The sequence below is a fragment of the Chelonus insularis genome, unplaced genomic scaffold (assembly GCF_013357705.1).
Source record: "Chelonus insularis isolate UGA/USDA-ARS -01 unplaced genomic scaffold, ASM1335770v1 contig_408_pilon, whole genome shotgun sequence".
NCBI lineage: Eukaryota > Metazoa > Arthropoda > Insecta > Hymenoptera > Braconidae > Chelonus > Chelonus insularis.
In genome coordinates, this window is record NW_023276565.1 from 198,584 (window position 1) to 221,756 (window position 23,173).

At 29.8% G+C, this 23,173-nt stretch overlaps 2 protein-coding genes and 1 long non-coding RNA gene across 3 annotated transcripts; 1 reads left to right on the forward strand and 2 right to left on the reverse strand.

The window, feature by feature from the left end:
- The first annotated feature begins 1,468 nt into the window (after nt 1-1,468).
- Nucleotides 1,469-2,944, forward strand: Brms1 (breast cancer metastasis-suppressor 1-like protein). Its single transcript, XM_035087487.1, has 3 exons — nt 1,469-1,660; nt 1,813-2,062; nt 2,275-2,944. Exons 2-3 carry the CDS (start codon nt 1,845-1,847, stop codon nt 2,747-2,749), a joined length of 693 nt encoding a protein of 230 aa, XP_034943378.1. The 5' UTR covers nt 1,469-1,660; nt 1,813-1,844; the 3' UTR covers nt 2,750-2,944.
- Nucleotides 2,945-4,573: 1,629 nt separating this feature from the next.
- On the reverse strand, nt 4,574-15,597 carry LOC118069378 (homeobox protein prophet of Pit-1). Its single transcript, XM_035087447.1, has 6 exons — nt 15,347-15,597; nt 12,445-12,572; nt 12,040-12,147; nt 5,925-6,107; nt 5,468-5,567; nt 4,574-4,789 (listed from the first exon to the last, which is right to left on the reverse strand). Exons 1-6 carry the CDS (start codon nt 15,564-15,566, stop codon nt 4,683-4,685), a joined length of 846 nt encoding a protein of 281 aa, XP_034943338.1. The 5' UTR covers nt 15,567-15,597; the 3' UTR covers nt 4,574-4,682.
- A 4,648-nt stretch (nt 15,598-20,245) lies between these two features.
- LOC118069441 (uncharacterized) lies at nt 20,246-22,970 on the reverse strand. Its single transcript, XR_004690627.1, has 4 exons — nt 22,422-22,970; nt 22,080-22,310; nt 21,170-21,443; nt 20,246-20,568 (listed from the first exon to the last, which is right to left on the reverse strand). It is a non-coding gene; the product is annotated as an uncharacterized lncRNA (long non-coding RNA).
- Nucleotides 22,971-23,173: the final 203 nt, after the last annotated feature.

The window sequence follows — 23,173 nt, forward strand, 5'->3', positions numbered from 1 at the left end:
GTAATATTTTTTGGCTCCAAGTATTAAATTAAAAATCTACTATTTCATGAAGAGAAAGAAAAAAAGAGAAAATGATCAATGAATTGTATGAATAAATTATTTAAAAACAATCAACATTTTATTATTTTTGAATGCCTACACTGGAATACTTCCTGAATGGTATCTTCGTGCATAAATATTTATACCAAGAAACATGGAATGAAGGTACAAAAAGTATTTTACCGAAAGTCTTCAAAACTAACTGAAAAAACTAACAGAAAAGCCAAAAAAATATACAATAAGTGAATCAATGTAAACACATCTATATTAAAAAAATATATATTATATATATATATATTATATTGAGAATTATTCAGGGTATATGAATGTATCTGATGAAATATTTACATATTATAAATTATAACATACAAAGCATGTGATAAATAGTGATAAAATTAACTTATTACTATCAGCATTATCATTATTATATTATTAATTTAATTTATTACTGAACAAGTATTTATATATATCTTTTTTTATACCAAGATATTTTTCTGCACATATTCTATCTCCTCTTTGGCCTTTATTTTCTTTTTTTATCAGCTATCTTCTTCCCTCTGTATCATTAATGATAGTTGGTGAAGACAGGGGCAATTGAGCTGCTTTTTAGGTCAAGCATCTTTGACACTAATAAGGTAAGAGTACTTTCAAAGTATGACACGTCTTTAAACTCAAAATATTCAAAGCAAACAGTCTAAAAAAATTGTTTATCAAATGTTATTATTTTTATTGTCGGTATTAATCTGTTTAATTTACACGAAAGTAATAAATATTGTAAAACTAAAAATATAAAAAAATTTTAATTATGCAGCTTCTGATGAAATATTTTTAATTAGAAATCAATTAATTCATTTTTGTAATTACCTGCTTTTGTAGATATTTGCCTTTAATTAATGAAAGTATTAGTTTATTATAATGAATAAAATTATAAATAACCTCTTTGAATGATCACTGTGGTGCCTTTGCCCTTCTATATTTCTATTCAATCATTTACTTTTAATTTGATCAAAATTAACTGAGCATGACTTCCCGCAATTACTGAATAATTATACCACATGTTGCCTATACAGTTATTTTGCAGGCAATGCATTTATGTTATTTTTTTATTCTTGATATTTAACTTGTAAGTCATTAATTTATGCCAATGTCAAAGAAAGAGTTCAAAAATTAAAGTTCAATAGGTTACCAGATTAAATGGCCCAGTTTTTTAATGCATTAAAATTCGATACCTCAATTAAACGAAATCTTCTATTTTTTTATTTACTAAATATTAATATACAAATAGTTATTTAAACATTTATTTGCATTTTCTTAAATAAACAAGACACTCAATAAATTATAAATTAATAATTTAAAAAATTATTAGCCATTTGTAAATAATTGTTTTATTTCAATACAGCGCCACCATTGGTTCTACAGATGGCCAGTAGTTGTCGCTAGCATCCAAGAACAAAAAGACAACAAAAATGGCGGATATTTTGATGCGCGCTAAATACGTCAGAAACGTAATGTAATGCGTAAACTCAAAAAACAAGTGATGGTTAAAAATAGAATACTAATCTAAATATTATCACTAAATAAATTATCATCATTGAATTCCGAACGAATATCAAACTTCCAAGTAAGTGCTCGGATCTTTTATCACTGAATTATGAAAACATTTTATCTTGAAAATAACCTGAAAACCTAAGTTACATTTCAAAACAATACTTATAGGTTAGATTGTTATTTAGATTTTCTAACAATAATCTTAAAAAAAATTTTAATTCACAGTTTATTAGGAGATTGCGTGCTCCTAATCGTAGATGCCAAGCGTTAAAGATGAGTCAGAGCCTGAAGGCGAAGAAATGTCGCACGATAGCAACAACAGTGACCAAAGCTCGGCCTCCTGTGACAGCAGTGCAGATCACAGTGACAGCGATGACTCTTCCGAGATGGATGAAGATGAATGTGAGAGAAGGAGAAATGAATGCATGGAAAACTTGGTTGATCTAGAGCGGCAATTTGCACTCTTGAAAGAACAGTAATGTATATTTTATTTACTCGAATCCTTAGCTATAATTATCACTCTAACTATGAACAAATTGATGAATTATTTACTTGATTTAGTTTCATCTTATCAAATTACAACTAAAATAATAAGAACGCAACATTTAATTGTTACTTGTTGAAGCAAATGAAAAGTAACAATCGAATTACATCATTTTTCAATGTTAAAATAAAATTTCCTTTCAGACTTTATCGAGAAAGGATTACTCAGGTTGATACGAAGCTTAGTGAAGTACGGGTTGGTAAATCAGAAGAGTACCTGATACCCTTGGAACGTCTAAAAGAGAATATGAAAACAAAAACAGAAGTAGCTGGCATTTTAAGAGAGTTAAGGGTACAGAATATACAAAATAAATTTTTAGCTGAAGAACAAGCAGCTTTACAGAACTTTGAAAGTGAGAAGGAACTTGTGTGGGATGCAATCTATAGTGATTTGCAAGAAAAAATAAGACGATTAGAGGAAGATCGTAATAATGTTGATATTCATGCGGACTTGTGGTTCAATTCAAGTGGCAGAAAACGTCGAAGTCATGCTGAAAGACGTAGAGCTGTATCAGTTACTGGTCCTTACATTGTTTATATGCTGAATGATGCTGATATTCTCGAAGATTGGGCATTGATTAAGAAAAGTTTAAGTAGTCGAAAAGCTGAAATTCTTTGAGTGATCATTCATTTTCCAAAACTTGTATACAGTTTGCTAAATTACATATAAATATTTTCAATTAATTCATTGTAAATTATTGGTATAAGATTTATATATACATGAAGAGCGAAAGGACGAGAGAATGAGTGAAAGGTACTTAGAATTATCACTTCAAATTTTTAATAATAAAAAATTAAAAAGATTCTTGTATAACTAATGGATCATATAATTTATCCCATCTATTTCCAATATGGTTTTAAATTTCATTTATGGTTTATTTATTAATTGAATAATATTAAATATTCAATTTAATATTGATTTGATTTTTTTATTATGAACTGAATACTGATAACTAGGTGATCTTTATTTTTTAATCAACTTTCAACTTAATTTTTTTGAACAAAAATAATTGAATTAAAGTATAAATAAAATTGAAAATAGACGAGTATAAAAGAATTACAATTTTTTTTTTTTTTCATTCCATTATTATTTTTATCTCAAATATTTAATTCGTTTATTAATCAATTTATTTAGAGTCATTTTTTTTTTTTTCTTTTAAACGTTATTTTTATTATTTAGTCTATGTACAACACATACGTACAATACGTGATCCTTGATTAAAACTATTGTAACTACTTTTATTTTGAAATATAATTCCAATTATCTTTTGGCAACCATCTCCATCCACATACTTTGTCTACGAATCTTAGACTATACTTTTTTTTATCTTTTCTGCAACGTACTTACAACAATAATAAATAGAACATTAAATATTTTTTGTATGTACGTTTTTCAAGTATTTTTTTTTCTTTTTTTTTTTGATATGTTACAAATGTATATTTTAAATTCTATCTCGATATAGGAACATTTCATGGAATTAAATGTTTTAACTTTCTCACAGTGGTTACTTTTTAAAAGTTTTTTTACAGAAAAGAAATTTGTGGTTTATTTTATCTATTTATTTATATTGCTTAGATCAATATACAAAGTAAAATTAAGAGAACAATTTTATAGTGAGAATTTCCAATTTTTAATTTGTAGAATAATTCTTTTTTTCTTTTTATTTATTTTATCGTTAAACTTAGAATATAACATGTATTTTGTTTTTTCACAAAATATATTTGCACAATAGTTAATTAACTAAACTAGTTGATAAAATGAATCATTCAATTATTCATTTTTTTTTCTTGTAAGTACACCTGATTTATGTTTTTAAAAAGACATTTAAAAATTGTAAGAGCTATTCTAATATACTCGCCAATTACACTAAGACCGTACATCCGTTGTATTTTTACCTATCATTATTTATTTACAAATAAAGTATCATGGCATTGATGTCCTCTTGCCATTAGATATTTTATCATATTTTTTTTTTTTTGTATTATGACTTTTTTTTTAAATTTAAACAACTTTTAAAACATGCTTCGTTGTTGGATAAATAACGAAACAGTCTTTGGTCTTTATTCACTAAGTTTCTCTCCCACTTTAATATTAAAAATTAGACAATTCAATTGTACATATGTAAAAAAAAAAAACTATTTTACAACAAAACATTTAAATAAATATATTGACAAACATTACAACACATTTATGTGTCTAAAACAAATAATTACTCGATTATTTAATTGGAAGAAAAAGAGTTAATTTTTCTCCAGATTATTTAATTATTGTTACCTTTTAATTATTAAAATAAAAAAGATTTTTGGATATATTGATTAAATATGAAATTAATAAAATTGGAATGAAAATAAATAAAATACAAAAGTCTCTGTCAGATTCTTATGTTATCTCTACTGTTATCATCATTATCAATATTATCATTATAATTATTGTTTTAATAATTAATTATTTAATTAATTATCATTAGTATCAATATTATAATTATAATTAATATTATTTTTAATATTATTATTTAGACTCTTTATTTAAAGTCGAAAGTTAACGATAAGAATTATGTTTGGTATTGAAGCATTGGAGCGGCTAAATTTGGATGATGTGCTGTATTCATTCTTAGTGCTGAAATACTTTTATTGTACCATTCATCTTCTGCAGACATTCCTGTAAATAATTAAAAATTTAATTTATTTATATTTTTTTTATTATTATTAGTAATGATAATTTATTAATATAATAATATAGAAAATTAACTGGAAAGAAGAATATAAGGATGTTTAGGACATAGATATAGAAAAGGACTCAAGTCGATAAGCAATTTACGAATAATCTTGATTCAATTTAAAAGCGATGTACCATCTTGTGCAGGAAATGACATAAGATGGTGCTTGAGAGGAAATGAAGCATCTTCGAGTGAGTAAAGTTGATGTTATTTTATGTTTCAGTAATTTTCTAGATTTTATGTTACTATGTTTTGATAATCATTTTTAATATTTTTGATTCAAGAAGCAATTCAGTATATCATTTAAAGATATTAAATAGAATTCAATTCAAATTGATGATTGACTAACAATAATTTTCAAAGAAGATAAAATAAATAATGGAAATTATTATTTGACTTTTGGAAATGTATTTACTTTAATAACTTGAGTATCAGTGATGGATAAATAAAAAGATTGCCTAGAGAAGATTGAAATAAAATAATTACTCAAGGTAATAAAATTTGCATAATAGAATTAAATAGTAATAGACATTTACTGCAGGTATTTTTTTTAATTAAATAACAATTAAAATGGAATATTTTGATTTTATAATTATTGTTGATAAAAAATAATAACTTACCCATAGCATCTTGTCGCATTCCCGTTACTGCTGACATATTAGACGCCGAATGTGTCATGGAAAAAGGCTGAGGCATACTTGGATAAGAAGTAGCACCCATCTATAAATAATAAAGTAATATAAATAATCACTTGAAGATAATGAAAATTTTGAAATTAAATTTATTCCATTAATATGAATACACGATGTCATATACTGGTTTCATGTAAGTTATGAGTTTAATTAAAGTGACAGGCTTTCAGTAATTTACAGTGGGCTTGACTAATTACTTGAAATGCAATTTAATTACATGAGGATACATCGTTGGACCGCACGTATATGCCATATATCACAGCAATTAATGAATTCGTGGGCTTACTGAGATAACTGATATAGGAAGACTGAATAGGTATATTCATAGGTCCATCCTGATGTATCCTATCAGTTGGAATTTACTTATGAGGTCTACTTAATTTACCTGTGGATAACGATTAATGCCATTTATACTGTTGTGCGGATGAGCATAAGGTTGATATCCTCTTCCAGCTCCAGGATAAATATTCCTCATCATCGCACCTTGACATGCTGGTATTGGTGCTAGTGCTTTTTGCAATTGTTTCTCTTGTTTTCTGTATTTTGCTCTCCTGTTTTGAAACCATACCTGCAAAGGAAAAAATATGTATAATTAATTTAAACAAGATCAATAGCTTTGTAATTACATTTATCGTACCCAATAATTAATTTTAAAAACCATGAAATATTAGATTATAAAACCCTAGCATCATAGTTTCTTCTCTGGTGACTTTTTTGATGAAATTTGTCATCAAAGAATCGACATGATATCAGAGAATCACATGAATTTATGATCAACCTATCGATTAATTCAACATCTCAATGGAGTTGACGAAGAATAAAGATTGCTGGAAGTTGATGATAGTCTGGAGTTAAATGAGATATTCTTTCTGTGAGTATAAAGTTATTCTTCTCAACGTGGTATCAACATACAGACCAAAATTTCATCAATTTTCCAGGATAATTTAGAAGATCGGTGGAAGTTAATAATAACGTATCAATGGTATGTGTTTGGCAGTGTTTGATGGAAATAAAAATGGAGTAGGTGATGGATATAGGGGGTTGGATAGTTGCAGCGTGACCGATGAGAGGTTGGTTGCCATGGGAAACATCACCGCGATATGAGGACCAGTAAAAGCGGTCCGAATCACTATTATCCCCACATTGGTGATGGATAAGAAAGCCCGCGGATGCGGGTGGTGAATTTCAAGGGAAGAGGGATGCTACTTGGCTTGCGCTATTGGATGCTACTCAACGCATGACGTCATACCGAGAGATCCCATTGGTAGATACGTTTTATCGACATTTCTAGACTGTAAACGCGCCCCCGAGAGTACGATATATCGCGACTGTAAATCCGCGAGTACGTAGAACGCATGTAATATGACGTAATTTTAAATTTACCAGGTATTTATAGCTTTTATTCTCTTCAACTTTTGCTAATGCTATTTATCTTTATCAAAGGAATTTATTGAAGTTTAAGCTATAATATTTATTTCCAGGATTTTTATTTCATGCTCTGAAGAATTCATGCACTCTAGGGTGATACATTGTACAGAATAGCTGAAACTAGAAACCAGTTTGGTAGAATTTTAGATATTTTGAATCATATCAGAGGAATTGGTTTCTTGGGATGTAAAACATCTCAACTAGAATGAAAAGATTCTTTTCATGAGTAGGATAACTTTCTGAAGTCAGCAATAAGATTTTCATTTATTTGCTTCACTTGGAAGATATCGGTGTAGATTACTTTTGAATAAACTGGAGGACATCTGGAAGATAATCTAAAGGTATCTACAAGATGACCAAAAAGATGTCTAGAACATGCCTAAAAGATGTCCAATAAGCTTCAAAATGTTTAAAAAGCATTTTGGATGTCTTTTAGAGATTATTTTGAATATCTTTAGGACATCATTGGAGATGTCTTTTAGATATCATTTTTGATATTCAATAACAATTTGATGATTATCTAAAATCAAAGCTTCAAAAGGATATAGGTATCATTTTGGACACCTACACAACAACTGTGAGGATAAATTCAGGCATCAGATATTTGTTTAAAGTTATCTGGAAGACATCTTTCAGACAACTCTTTTTAGCTGGCTATATCTTGTGATTTTTACTTTATGAATTTTCTGATCATAAAATCTGGAGAAATAATTCAAAAGCTAAAGAAGACGATTGTAAATTCTACCTCTAGAAGACTCTTTAATTTTCTTCAATACTTTGTCGATGACTTTTTAATAATGATCTCCAACTAGATATTTGGTTTTATGAAGAACCTACTAATAGCGAAGCTTTTGACTGAACAAAAAATGAATATTTATCATAAAGTCTAAGAAATGTACATATTTGGTGAAGACTTTATCAAGGTAGAAGAGTAATATATGTGATGTACATAAAAAAAATGTACATTCAAAGATTCTCATCTTGTATTTTAGCTTTTATACAGGATGAAGTAGACGAGTAGAGGATGAAAGACGTGTAGCTTGGAAGAGAACTGAAAAGCTAAGAAGAGCTTGTAATTCAATAACCATATCTACTACTCTCTTTCTCTTTACTCAGCCCAGTCTTATCTGCTACTTCTATACGATAGGGAGAGTTTTGTCATGAGAGGAAGACGAGAAATACTGAAGTAGATATGTATAGAGTCTGGTTAGAAGGTGCTTGTTCTCAAGGGGAATGAAAGTTACTGGAATGTCTGCTATTCGACTTCTTCACTACTTTTCCTATCAACAATTTTCTTACCCTTATTTATTAGCCAACAATTATAGACCTGATAAATATGAAAGTAACTGATGTTCAATGTAATTTTTTTATTTATGTGGAAATGATGAAAAATAAAAAAGAAATGATTAGAATTGGAAAAAAAGCTAAAAAAATAGCCTACAGCTACTGGTAAAAGTGGGTAGTAAAATTGAGATGAGTCAAGGATGGGCGATGATGTACCGGAGGCTGCCATTATATCTCAGCCGCCATTTTAAATCAAATTTTCTCTACCCTCGATAGATCTGAAATGTCTCGGCCTTGGAGAGCATCTCTTTCTGTCTCACGACTTCTTGGCTTCCCTTTTTAGTCGACCCTTCTTCTCTATATATAGCTCTACACATTTTGCGATGGATATCCGAACTTTCTATTAGAACTCAATACTTTACTTCAGAAAAAAAACCCCTTTTAAAAAATTATTACCATCATTATTGTAAACAAAAAACATTTTTTTATTTAATAACATTGATGATAGATGGAATTATTCTGATGTATCAAATAAAATCAAACACTTTTAATAGAAGAAAGGTTATTTTTATAAAGTGAAAAATAATCCTAAAACGTAAAATAACGTTAGATGGTGAAAGAATAATTCCTAAATCACCGCACAAGAAATCTCATTATAGGAACGTGAAAAAAGAGTATGAAAAAAATGGAGATCCGGTGGTACCGATATCAAATTAACCGAGTTTTCATTCGAACTTTTGCCAATCACTTTTGCTCTCAATTTTTTATCTCATTTCACTTTTACATTCAGTTTTATGCCATAATATTTGATTCAATAAGATGATTTATAATATTCTTTGTCAATTTAATTAATAAATTATCATTCTTAAAGGCATGTATGATTACCCAACTCTCTTCTAGAAGCTTCAAAAATCCATTTTAAAATTACTTTGACTTCATTTCCACTTTGAAAACGAATGGAACCATTTAGAGTGACATTTGGAAAAAAAAAAGTACATGAAAAATCTGGAATAGTTTGATAGAGATATTAAATGATTAGTAAACATTTTAAGTGACGAATTAAAAAGATACAGCGAAAAAATAATAAAGAGTACAGGAAATACCTCAGCGAAGTGTGGAAGTGATCCTTTGTGCATAACTTATATAGGCAGCGGGTGCAGTAAAAGCAAACCACGTTTTACTTGGCATCGCAGTTTAACAGGGTTAAGTCATGGCGGTTCTCGGGCTTTTAACGCAAACAACACTCTTGCATTATATATCAAAAGCGGGAACGTTGCGTCGACTGTTTTAATATGTACTTGCCTACCGCCTCGTCAGAGTTTTGCAAATTTCCCATTCGCGTATTACGACTCAAACCGTACACACTTTACAAAATAATTTCTACACTCTATGTACCCGACCAGAGCTTTGCTCCAAAATTTACTTTTATTCATTTCACCCATTTTGCTCATTTATTTCTCAAGCTTCTGCTTTCCTTTTTTGCATACTTTGTGTTCTATAAATATTTCTAAATCATATTTTGGTTTTAGGTAGAAAAAAATGTCCGTTAGGAACTATGGCGGTGATTAATTTTAAATTATAAGAATTTTATGTATTTTTTTTTTTTTAATTTTAAAATTATTATTTTCTTTCAACTTTCATCAAAGTAATTTTGAATATTCTGAGACTAAATTAATTGTTCAACAATTTATAATTTATAAAAATTTAATTGATACAATTAATAATGTATTACATTTATTGACTTGAAGTAAGCTCATCAATAGAAGATAAATTAAAATAAAAAATTATTGTATATATTTTCAAGAATTGCTTTAAATAATACAGGTAATGCTGTCAAGTTTTTTTTAAGATTATTTTTTATTTTATAATAACAAATTAATTAATTTTTTTTAAGTAAAAATTGGATTCATAACCTCGAAGTGCTACTAAAAATGGAAAAATCTGTAATCCAAGGATTGGTTTAATTAATCAAATCTTAGCTTCAAGATCAAATAACATTTTAAGGAATTTTAATTCTTATTCTATTATAATCTTAACAATGTATCTATTTTATGAATGATAATGTCCATCTATTAATCTGTTCATCTAATCTTATTGCAAAGTTGACAGGTAAATTGAAGTGTATTACATTCATATGTATCAACTTATTCAATTACACTTTATTATAGTGAAAGATGATTATCAAATATCTATAGTTACTTTGCAATGTTTTATATTGACCATATTTTAGTATGCTAAATCTTAACACACTCATTATGCTAATTGACTTATTGTTATTGTTCATTAACGAGTGTTCATTAACTAACCATCAACAGTTAGCATTGAATCTGACTAAGATGATTGAGTTTTGGTGATTGTTAATCATTATTTTCTATTAAAAAAAAAAATAAGAAGAAAAAATTCTAGATGTTATTTAATAATTAAGTAAAAAATACAGTTTAATTACACTAATTACGAGGAAGAACAAAATGCAATTTAATAAAGCACAGTTAACTGTGCTAGTGAAAAAAATATATATTAAACAGGATCTAAAAATACCTAAATACACTAGAGTAACCTATTCCCCAGAGTGACCCCTACGTCTGATGCTACTTTGGAGTTGCAATTGAAATCTTTGATGAAAGCATCGGATGTGTAGGAAGAAAAAGTGGAAGAAAAGAAATCGAAAAAGAGGGTCAAGTTACAGGAAAACGCAGGAGAGATATCTTGAATCGACATTTGCGCTGGTAATTCAATTGTAGCACCCCTGCACATTCGCGTCTTTGATTCAATTACATGTAGGATGAGTCACACTGAGAGAAAGAGAATGAAGTAAAACGACTAGAAATGGAACAACTCACTAAAAGTATGTAGTCAATACATATATGTACGTTGATAAAAATATCAAAAACATGAACACATTATATTAATATTTAATGAGAATAATTTACATCTTGATAATGAGTTTTCTAGTGAAATTGTGAGTTTTTCATGCATACACTTGACGAAAATTATCACAGTCGGTGCAAACAATTCTCCTGCTGTGCTTATGATCATGTATGGGCTTTATGATGCTACAGACTGCAGCTTAATCGAGTCTGGATCAACATCAACGAGGCTCTGACTTTATGAACTAGGACAATGAACCTTTGAAGATTGTAATGGAAAAATATTGGAGTAAAATGTTTTTTCATGTACTACAATTTTTCTTTAAATAGATACCTTTTTTCTTTCAAAATAAATCACATTATGTAAATGATGAAAAGATCATATTTTTAAGCTAAATTAATTCTAACAAAAAGAATGCTATAACGACATGTTTTTTTTTCTATAATTTAGAATTAAAATTTTATCAACAATTAAACTTGAAATTGGATTGTAGTCTACTTTGAATCGAAAATACCAGTCTGTAGACAAGTAATTAATGGATAATCAGTCTAGATCAGGACAGAGGCTCTACTAAGTTGATGAAATGAAACTATGCTAATGGATCTAGACACCAATGGTTGTTGTGCATTTGTTTATAGCACCTTAGAAGTAATATTAATGAAATAAATAACGACAAGATGTCATCATACCTCAAACTCTTTTTTAAATGAAATAATTTTAGAAATACATCAAATAGACTTCAAGAATTTTAAAAATTATTATCATTGTTGATCAGACAATTGGGTGATCGTTGAATCAATTTACAAACAAAATTCTAGAGTTGGAAAACAATTGTTAACGATCAACAACATTAACAGAGGAATGTGCTATGTGTTATTGTACTCATGTGTACACCATGTAGAAAAAGATACTCTACTCACCTGGATTCTGGCCTCGTTCAATTTCGTGCTTCTCGCTAATTCCTCTCTGCAGTATATGTCCGGATAATGGGATTTCGCGAATGCCGATTCCAATTCCGCCAGCTGCTCCTGCGAAACAATTGGAAACCGTATTTGAAGGTACGTCGGTTCTATCTATATACATTTACATGTATGTGTATATGGACATGTGTATGTGGCTATGTGGAATCAACTAAAGCTGGAATATGTTGGTATATATGCACATTCAGAAGTGTCTGGTAATCCCACGTACATGGTAATCGCGTAATCAACAGCGAGTTGCAATGTGAAACAAAGTCCCCAAATTTATTATTCTGCCTACATGTCCTCCATTCAAATATTCATTTGAAATTTTCGCCAATTAACAGATATATGAGATGATGATACCTGGGTAAATGTAGTCCTATGTCGTCTTCTAGCGGGTGTAGGACAGCTGGCTGTGGTTGGAGTGTGGCCGATGTGAGGACTGGAGGCGCAGGGTTCGGGTTTCAATTTTTTAAAGGCTCCCTCAGCACCTGAAAACACCACAAAAACCTTTTTTTATGCCACATCATTACTTAAACTGCTTTAATATGTTTAGATCTTTCAGATTAAAGAGACCAGGATCATCATTCAATCATTATTATCATTTTAGCTACTTCATTGTTGGGTTGGTATTTAATTCAATGATTCCTAATGTTAAATATATTCCAATATTAATTGAACAATTGTCCACAGATCAATAATTACTGATGAAGAGGATTTAAAGTAGTAGATTGAAGCCAAGAAACCAAGTGTGAATGTGAGAGAATGAACAGGTGCCAACGAGCCTAGCCAAAGTCGAGTCCATAGCTCGCACCATAACTAACTTGGTTAAAGCGTTAATTATCTAATCATGTTACATGCTGATTCAATATATTTAAGGATGAATGCTGTCCACTTTGCGCATCTCCTTACCCCTTACGTTTACTTCATTCAAGTATTCTCCTTATAACTACCTAGAAACTCGGTCAAGTTCACCTATACTTCATCAATTATCTCTTAGATAATATCAATTATTCAAATGCTATTAAAATACTTGCCAGCAATCTGCTACTCAATTTTTCATATTATTTTTTTTCTTCTCAATATCTAGGAGGTTTTTAGTAAGTAATAGCAGTCATTTTTATCTAAAAAGCTGATAGTTATTTAATTTAATTCTTCAAAAGAAATAAGAAAAGAGAATATAAAGTCACTGTTGATTGTTTGATTTTATCTATCTTCTGACTTTCTAATTTAGTTCTTTCTACTCCCTGTTCTATTGAAAGAACCTGTTAACAACAAAACTTATATACTGTTGAGAGCAAATACTGTTATATGAACTGATGATGTACATATATACATGAGATTTGAGCTACTAGGGTGAACTACAAGTGAGTGAAACATTTGACACCGTATCATTTAGCAGGAGCGCGAGTGTCGAACAACGAATAAGCCATCTGTCACCTATTCTAGTGTCCGTCGCTGTCGGCAGCTCAAATAATTAGTAGCAATTCTAGATCTAATATAACGGACTATGATGCATCATGTCACTTCTAATAATGTCCAGTCTGCTCTGGATGAACGACAAAAAAATCTGAAAGCCATCCATGATGTTTCTGGACACTTTTCAGCTGCATTTCCAAACATCTGCAAAGGATTACCAATTACTAACGAGATGAACAACGAAATTGGTTCATGGTGGTAAAGGCTTAGCTACTGCTACTTATTGGACCTATTAACAACATTAATGATCATTTGGATTTAATCATGAATGATAATTGTTTGGTATTGAAAAACAATCATTATAAATAATTTATCTAGCAGAGAGATGAATGAATGATCATCAATATTAAATACTTTTTTAATTTGTCTTATTATGGGAAAGAGTTGAAGTTGAAATTGATTTGTTGATCCATGATGGAATAAATGATGAGAATTGTTTAAATGTGTATTGGTCATGAGTTGATCAAAATGAATCTTATATTCCAAAGTCAGAAGTCGGTGTCTGTAACATATCAAGTGATTTGCATAACGTCCGAAATGTCCGTAGCGTATGAAGTTACCTGTACAATTGCTGTAAATTATTAGATCATTAAAATTCATAGAAATTAATGAATAAATTAAATGATAAAATTATTCAAACTAATTCTTTGACTTCTAGATCAACTTTTCGAGTATCTCTACTCCAAAATGTGATGATCAATTTACTTATTTATTTATAATAAATAAAAGTTTGTTGATCAATTATGAATATCATTTGAAAGGATTATTTTTCAAAGTGTGAAAATGAATACTAATGATGCTGAATAAGAGGTTTATTTGAATGACTTGTAAGAGTGACAAGACTAGCAATCGGTCTGGTATAGTGTATTATTAAAGCTCCCCATTCAGTCGCCCTTTTAAAGGTCCATCAGCAGACAATATAATAGCTTGACAACAGGTACAACCATATGCCGATCTCGCGGCCCCATTGTCCACAAGAGCTCGAACCCCCCATGTTGCCGCAACACAACGAGACTACCATCACTTGGAGATTTAACGACCGGAAAATTTATCCATCTCGAGAGGACTGTGCTTTTTCAATAAGCCGTGTTATTACACAGCAAATACGTGCTAAGAGTCTGATGTTTTTTTTTGCCTTAGTGTAATGTTTCTGATGATAAACATACTAGACTTTTGATAAATAGCTGGTGAAGATTTATTTTTATCATTCTTTTTTGAAAACAAACATTTAATGATTTATAATAAAATGAATCAACAATGTTGATGATCTATTGGAATAGTTCAATGTCATCAGGATTACAATATTTAAATATTAGTTCTGAATAGAAGTTAGTCATTGGAATTGATGGAGAATTAGATGTAGTAAAAGTTGAATTGAAGTTGAAGTATAATTAAAATAAGTTATGGAAGATTTATTAAAAACCCTTCAAGGCAGTTGATCTTCAAGTTGAAACTTTTGATTAATATAAATCTACTGTTTGTTAATTATAATAAAAAATTCTAAGATATTTTATTTCTATACTTTTAATTGTGAACAAGCATCAATGAATCAATTACTCTTGGTCATGGAATAATTTTTAAATTTATTTGAAGCCAATGTTTGATTATTGAAATGAATTCTTTGGTCATTCTTACTTGTTTTCAATTGAATTATTGAGAAAATAAATAAATCAGTTCTAAAATTTATGAAAAAGAAAGAAAAAATGTATTAAATACCCCAAAGAATTAGGAAGCTTACACTTAAAAAGTGTTGATAAATAATGAGTATTCATCAAACAGTTCTCACCAACACTCGTGGTATTGCCAACGGAGTTTCTGCCGGGTGTAGCCGCGGGTGTAGGTGGACTAGCTTCTAAACCTTGATGAACTCCATAGAGTCCAAAGTCCTGTTCATTGGAACTTGTGCTGCTACACTTTCTCTTTTCTTGATTATGATTAAGATGAAAAGTATCGTTCTCAACGAGACCGACTCCAAGAAGACCAAGGTTTGGCCTCAATTCATCCATCAGTTTATTCTGACTGCAATTAGCTGCTGCAGCAGAGAAATTTAATTGACGACTAAAGATAGCAGGAAATATATTAAATTGCTGATGGTCCAGGCTTAACGCGGTGGTTGGCAGGGAACCACCCACGGAGGTGCCACCGACGGATCCAACACCGCCACCTGGGCCGTTGCTACCAGATAAGTCGTTAGCCAGGATGATGCCGGGGTGACCCTGCTGCAGCGCGAGGTCGTACACACTTTATTTTATTTAACTCGGTATTACGAGAACATTATACCATTATATTGTCTACTAAACTTCAACTATATTGCACTAGTTTACAATGGACTCTCTATCAAAACAATACTAATTTAATCATTGGACAACCTGGTCCAACTTTGATTCAGTTGTTGATTTTATTCTGATGAATTACAACACTTGTCTATGTTAATCCTGTTCACAATTATGATCAGTAGGATTGGTCCAATTGTTTAAAGCACACAAATAATCTTTCCACCATGCCACTGTATAATATCCTCAGCAGACCAACTGGAAAATAATCAATCTCCACTGGTATGTTTAACGCACAAAATATTCAAAGTAGTAAATATACATATCCAAGTAATTTAATTAATTAAATGTTGATGAATGTAAAAGAAAAGAAGATGATCTCGTAGTGGTCTTTAGTCACCCTCCTTCCCCCTTCTCCTTACTACAATTCACCAAGTGCTGCACGCGACTCTACGATCCGTCCCGATTGCAAATTCAAATTTTATTAAACCTGATTGAATTTAAACATCTCAGTCGGTTAGTGATGGTGAGGACAGCGTCCTTGGAAATTCAAATTCGTTTAATAATTGGCGGGAATGAGATTAAAGGAATTGCCGGTTACTCCTGGTGATTTGTGTGTATAATTCAATGGGTTAATGTTGATTTATTGCTGTCTCTCCAATGATATTTAGCACTTAAGAACAAGTAATTCGCGGCGGGGTGCTCGAGATATATTAATAAATCAAGTTTAATTGGTAAGAAGTTGATGTTGTTCGAGTTAAGATATCCGGAATCGACACTGATGATGGTGATGATGATGGGGATACGTTCGCCGTGAGTTCTTGTGGGATTCTGTCCGCGAAATGCAGTTATCCCAGTAACTTGGGGGATGCGTCCATAGCGGTGGGGGCAACACCGGCCCCTGGACGTATTCACAGAGGGTGCAATCCACCCTCTCATGCTATCACTGAATACGGTCTCCCAGTCTGACTGGTTACGAGCTGCCAAGCGTTGTCATGGCAATGACCAATCACACGCCCTGAATGTGCACGGGTTTACCCCTACATTCAATATGGCGGTCGTCCAATGAAAATTCCTCTGGAAAATAGCCTGCAAGCGATTTTCTTCCCTTGCTCATCCTCTCTTTGGTCCTGTCTCATTTTTTTGTCTTGCTGTTTCATTTGGTTTTTTTCCTTTTTTTTTTTTTTTTTGTTTTTTCATTTATTTTTGCTTCAGGTATTTTTTCCCTTGCACTCCTTCTTTTTCTTACTTTTCAATGATAATTTATCAGTTTTTTACGATTAATAAGTCGACTTGACTTCGGTATCCAATCATTGAGTAACTTTCTTTTTTTTCAAAGCATTACTCTAGTGATAAAGCGCTTTTTTAGATCAGACATATCAACAGAATGAGCTTTAAAGAAATCACTTAGATTCTTTTTTTCTAGGATAATTGATTTTTTTATTTGATTATAGAATTTATATGTTGCAAAAGAAAATTGTTATGATGCTGAAAAATACTTGATGCATAGTTTCTTGTAATTATTTTTTTTTTTTTGTCAAATAAACTTATGACTCTGAAAAGTAAATAAATTACACAGGCTTTTTCTGTATTTATAAAAAAAAAAAAAAGTTCTCTATATAAGACATGTATTATTTTTTTTTAAACAAAATTAAATCAAATTGTAGATAGAAAAATTTTATAATCATAAATTTAAATATGATTAATAATTTATTTTCAAAATATCAAGCTTTTAAAACTGAATATTACTGACTATATTTTTTAAAATAAAAAATACATGACATAATAAATCATTTCTATATATCATATATTAAGAATAAGATTCAAAATTAATAATAATTATTTAAATAAATAATCCCTTATTTTCAAGTAGTATAAAATTATTTTAGTCAGACCAATTTAATTATCAATAAAAAGCTAATATTTCTTTTTATGTTATTTCATTCTTTTTTTTTTTTTTTTAAATTATATTTATTGATAGATTACCTTTTATCGTTTGAAATAAGCCTTGTGACGGTGATAATTAAAGATACGACAGCAATTTGATTCTTTAGAAATGAAGCAAAAATAGAACGCCCACTGACACGCGCTGAAACACGTCTTTCGGGACTGTAATTTGTTCAACAATGAAATGTTGGATGGAATAAAAAGCGGGCCAATTCAAAACCAAAACTGTAAGGTTGAGGTTTTATTGTATGTAATTGTAAAAAATATAAAGCCTTGCATTGTAACTTTACATTGGTCCAGTAAAAATGAAAGTAAGACTGTGATAAGGTCCTAGTTAGTTCAGCTGTATCCCACAGTCAATAATGTAACACCATAGGAAGTAATAACTTCAAATAATATTAACCTGTAAAATAAAAAATTATATTATAAATAATTTCTTTTCCAATTATTTCATTTTTAAATAATTAATAAATCTAGTGTGCTTACTTTAATTTTTTAAAAATTGTTTCCATCACAATCATCAGTTAAACATTACATCCAAGTGTTCTTCAATGCTATCAAATGATTTTCCAAGAGTTCTGAAAGGAAAAGAAGTTTAAAAAAGAAAAATAATAGCAACAAAATGATGACAATTGAAGCAAATATCTGCTTTGATATCAGAGCCGGGTAGAATAAAAAATCTAGTTCTATGTAGGCATATGAATGTCCAAGTAAAGCGTAAACTCATGTGGCGAATGTGACAGATTTGGACCACGCCCCACCGATATGGCACCCCTGTTGTCGTTAAAAGTAGTAGGACCGCTGGATGAACTCTATACCTCTGTCATGCTCTTACGCACGCTTGCAAATATCACCAACTATCACCTACACACATTGTTATATAGACACATGAATACGTGTGCTCAATACAACTTGCTGAAATTTCGGAACATATAGCTTTGATCTGCATATGGCTATCGAAGGTTGCAGTACAATCAATCGAACTTTCAATCTATTTCCACTGAACTTTATATCCTTGTAATAAAGTCTTCTATTCATTTAATATGTATAGATTTTTTTTCATCAAAAAATATACATTTATGTTCATAATTATCACATCTGTTGGAAATATTTTTTTTCCTGAAAATAAATATTAGTTTTGTATTATTTTTAATCTGATTAAAAGTTTGCTTATGATAATTAGCAATTTTTTGAAAAATTTATCAATGAATGGCAAAAAATTTAGGTAAATTATCATCAATTGTTATCGTGGTGAGGAAATAACTGTATGTCACACTTAATTCAAAGATTGAAAGTGAAGTCAAATCATACATGAGGAGTATCTGGACAAGTGTGGTTTTATCATCAGCACGTGCCATAAATAAAATCAATTGGCCAACACGTGTCAACCAAAATCCTATTGCTCCCACGTTTAATTTCACATAAAACGCCTACTTCCAGCTTACATTAAGCATATTGTTTTATGTAAATATTAGTGTTTATTTTTGTTCCAATGGCATTTCAATATTCATCACAACTTCTTTAATCATCATATCTGAATATTTCTTTTAAATATTCTCCAACATTAATTAAAACTCTTGGTAAATTTTTTTAAAGTGCTTTTGGAAGAGTACCAGTTCATGGAGATCTGAAAACATACAGGATTATAAATTTCAAACAATTAAATTACAAATAATCATACATAAACATTATTATAATTTATTTAATACCAACTTTCAATCATCAATTATCTTTTTAAAAATTCTTTTAACAACAATGTTATTGAAAAGTTCAATCTATGAATGCTTTAGCCAGTTTTTTTTGTAATTAATAAACCTAGAAAGACTTTTATAATTGATCAATAAAAGCATAAATATAATTTTTGTTTTAAATAAAAATCAATGGGATATCAACAACATAAAAAAACGACAAAATTAGTCGTATATTATAATAAAATAGAAATAAAAACAATAATGGAAGCTTGATAGATAGACTTGTTGAATTTTAAAAAAATTTTCGTTTGAATTCAGTACATCTATATGATAGAGTTGAGGATGTATATGTATGTTTCTCGAAGTGAGCTAGCTTTAGCTCATTATCTACGGCCAAGTCTTCTCTTCTGGCAGAAGGAAAACTAAGAGAAGAGCCGTAAAAGCTCTCTGAAGAAAAGAGAAGAGTTGAGAAGAGAATGAGAAGGTGAAGGAAAGAGAAAGAGATAGTACTACCCTACTCATGGGGCGGAAGCGTCACGTACTGCTCTGAAACAAAAACGTAGCGACGTCAAATGCAATTACGAGAGCTGCGAGAGCTCTAGAACGCGGATGCTGCGCTATAGGTTAGATGCAGGGCCAGGGGGACCAGAAACGAAGAGGGAGATCCCGGTTGAGCGAACGAGTCGACTACGTTGAGAGGAGGGTACTGAGGAACAGAAAACGTTGGAGAGATGGAAGTGGGCTTGGTAGTGCGAAGCACGATGAGATACACCAGGAAAATTTTACGATATAACTATATATAGGATACTCTTCTTCACATGTATGCCAATAAGCAGAAATAAACAAAAAAAATATTTATTCACTCTTTTTTTCTTCTTTCTAAAGTGAAATGCATTCATTTTTTCAAGCTCTATTGAACACTCTATGCAGAAATGATGATTGAAAATTTATTTATTTCTTCAGCATTTGAAAGAATTATTTGATGAAAAAGACTTCCATTAAATAGTTGATATCCATCAATATTTTTTTCCTTCATAACATATTTGATCTGGAGATTGAAGCTTCTAGACATGGTGTTTGCTGCTGGATTTCATTTCCTGTAAAATAAAATTAAAAAAAAAAATTAATCAGCAGAAATTAATGTGTTTAAAAAACTATATGATGTATTAGAGTATTTTCTAAAATTTAATTCTTAAATCCAAAAATCATTTGGACTATGCTAATTTTTGATAAATTCATTCATGAGTTTATCTTGAAAATACTAATAATACTTACATTATAATCGAATTTATAATTAAATAGTTTTATAATCAGGAAAGTTGTCGCTGTAATTTGATCTGATACGATCATTGAAAAAAAAAAAAAGGTGAAAAAAGATATTGATGTAAAAAAGAATAGGATTTAATTCAACTTTTCATCATTAATTCAAGATAAATTCAATTTAAGATTAAAAATCACTGAATCATTTCTACAAAAATCAATTTTATCAATAAGCTTTTTGCTTATTAAAATTTTTTTAGTTCCAAAGATATAAACAATTGTAAAAATAAATAAATTATTGGATTTTTAATAATAAGATTAGAGTAATTTTTTTTCTAGTTTTTTTGGAAGCAATATTTTGATTTCATTCACTCTAGCATTTTCTATGTGATGTATTTAAAGTATATATGTATTTTACAGTTACATGTATACACGTACCTGTTAGTGAGACTTATGATGAGGTTTCAATTTGCCAAGGGGCGACGTCAGGCTGCGTTTAACAACTTTTTAATGGGCGGAGGGAGAAAACTAGAGAGTACAAGGCGTAGGATACTGAGGGATATAAGAGAGCGCTTGATATATAGCTGTATCAACCGACCATAAAATATAGATACACATTTTTGTCAGCTATTTCATTTATAATAATGAATAATATTCCAAATATATTCCTTGCTCATTCCAAAACTGCTCAATAGACTCTGGTATTTAATATCTGATAATAAAAAAAAATATTAATTGAAAACAAAAAATTGTTTATTTTTAATATAAATATTAGGAAATCATTTTTTTTTGTTGTTTATAATAAATAAAGCAAAACATCTTTGAAATCTAAAATAACGACAAGTGATAAAGGGTTAATTAGGTGCGGGTTCAATTAAGGCTCTGAACCCTCAAAAATTAATCTTGAAAAGTTAATGAGAAATTTAAGGGTAAATAAAGAAAGAAATAAAGGGGTCAAAAACCACTGGATAAATGTTCGCCAAGGTATTTATAAAGACCACAGAAAAAGTATCTTTCATTTCTTCGACCACTTTTAAAAAATTTTTCAACCTTTTTTTTTTTTGTTTAATTCTATATAACATATGCAGTTTATTCACAAAGGTCTATAGTCTAAACGATCTCAGCTTTCAAGTTAACTTGATTAGGAAAACATTTTTAAAGTAATTTTTCATCTAACTGATATGGAATATTGTTATTTTTAATCTCAACTTCAATAAATACTTAAACAAGTTATAACATTTTTGGAGTAAAAAATGATTAAAAGAATTTTTTTATTTTAGTAGTACTCAGTACAGATTGAAGTGTTGATTAAAAATATCATTATTTTTAACGATTTTTGTATACAGACCATTAAAGATGTGTGCCGGACACGGAAGTGGCTATTCGACGTGTGCATGGAAGAACGCTTTTAGCGAGACGAAGGCCTCGTGAAAATACGAGAAAAAAATTGAAGAGAAAACAAGTTGAGAAAAAAAACTGTAAAGGATATTAAAGTTAATCATGTGGATAAATTTTGTCATTTCCTCAACTGCCTTGAGCTTGATACACAATTAATAAAAATATGCAAATGCTGCAGACGCTAAAAAAGAAAAATATAAACAATCAAATTCAATTATTCATACTTTAGAAAAATTATTTTAAATAAAAAAAAAAGAAAAGATTAATTATTGAAAGTAATCCGTATGCTAACCTGATGTTTTTAGAAGACAACCGAATTCGATTGCATGAACCATCGATCACCATAGCATAGATTGGTGCATCCCTTTGGGCAATTTTGATGCGTCAAAATCTAGTCCATACGCGTATCTCTTGATTAAAGTGATACTGGAACTTTGTTGTGATTGTTCCTTATTTGTAGTTGAATCATGCGGGTTGAATGATAAAATGTGGAAAAAGAGATCTGATGTATGTAAGACAGTTGTCGTGATAAAATTGCATCAAGTCAGTTGCGAGACTATCAACGGGTGGCAAAAAACGAGAATACACAGTGGGTGTCCCGAAGCCTATCACTCACATGGAAAATTCTATCAAGCATTCAGGTACTCGGCTCGATGACTTTGAAATTCATTCTTCTTTATTGAATTCTATTGAATCTTAAATCGTTTTTCGATTACACATCTCTTTTCATCTAGAGAAATTGATGCCTCCATCGATGTGCACAAAAATAATCATTACTTTCATTCTGGATCGTGGTGAGAATCATTAAAAGTCTATTGACTTATCTCTCTAGCTATTGTTTTTTTTTCTGCAATAAATCTTTTGATTAGTTTAGGAATAATGAAAAATAGTTTCTTTATAAAATTAAAATAACTAAAAATTAATTACTTATAAATTGAAGATCGCCATACTAAGGTTTATTGAATAAAAAAAAAAAAATATGATTCAATTGGTGAAAAAAAATTTGTTAAATATTCCTATTAGATTTAAAATTAAATTATTTTA

What these genes read in the sequence shown, in the direction of transcription:
- Brms1 (XM_035087487.1), top strand. Translation starts at nt 1,845, where the DNA reads ATGCCAAGCGTTAAAGATGAGTCAGAGCCTGAAGGCGAAGAAATGTCG. An exon ending in TTTGCACTCTTGAAAGAACA is followed by an intron (nt 2,063 to 2,274) that starts GTAATGTATATT and finishes ATTTCCTTTCAG; the next exon opens with ACTTTATCGAGAAAGGATTA.
- LOC118069378 (XM_035087447.1), bottom strand. Translation starts at nt 15,566, where the DNA reads ATGGATGAATTGAGGCCAAACCTTGGTCTTCTTGGAGTCGGTCTCGTT. An exon ending in TGGCAATACCACGAGTGTTG is followed by an intron (nt 12,573 to 15,346) that starts GTGAGAACTGTT and finishes TGGTGTTTTCAG; the next exon opens with GTGCTGAGGGAGCCTTTAAA. An exon ending in TGAACGAGGCCAGAATCCAG is followed by an intron (nt 6,108 to 12,039) that starts GTGAGTAGAGTA and finishes TTTCCTTTGCAG; the next exon opens with GTATGGTTTCAAAACAGGAG.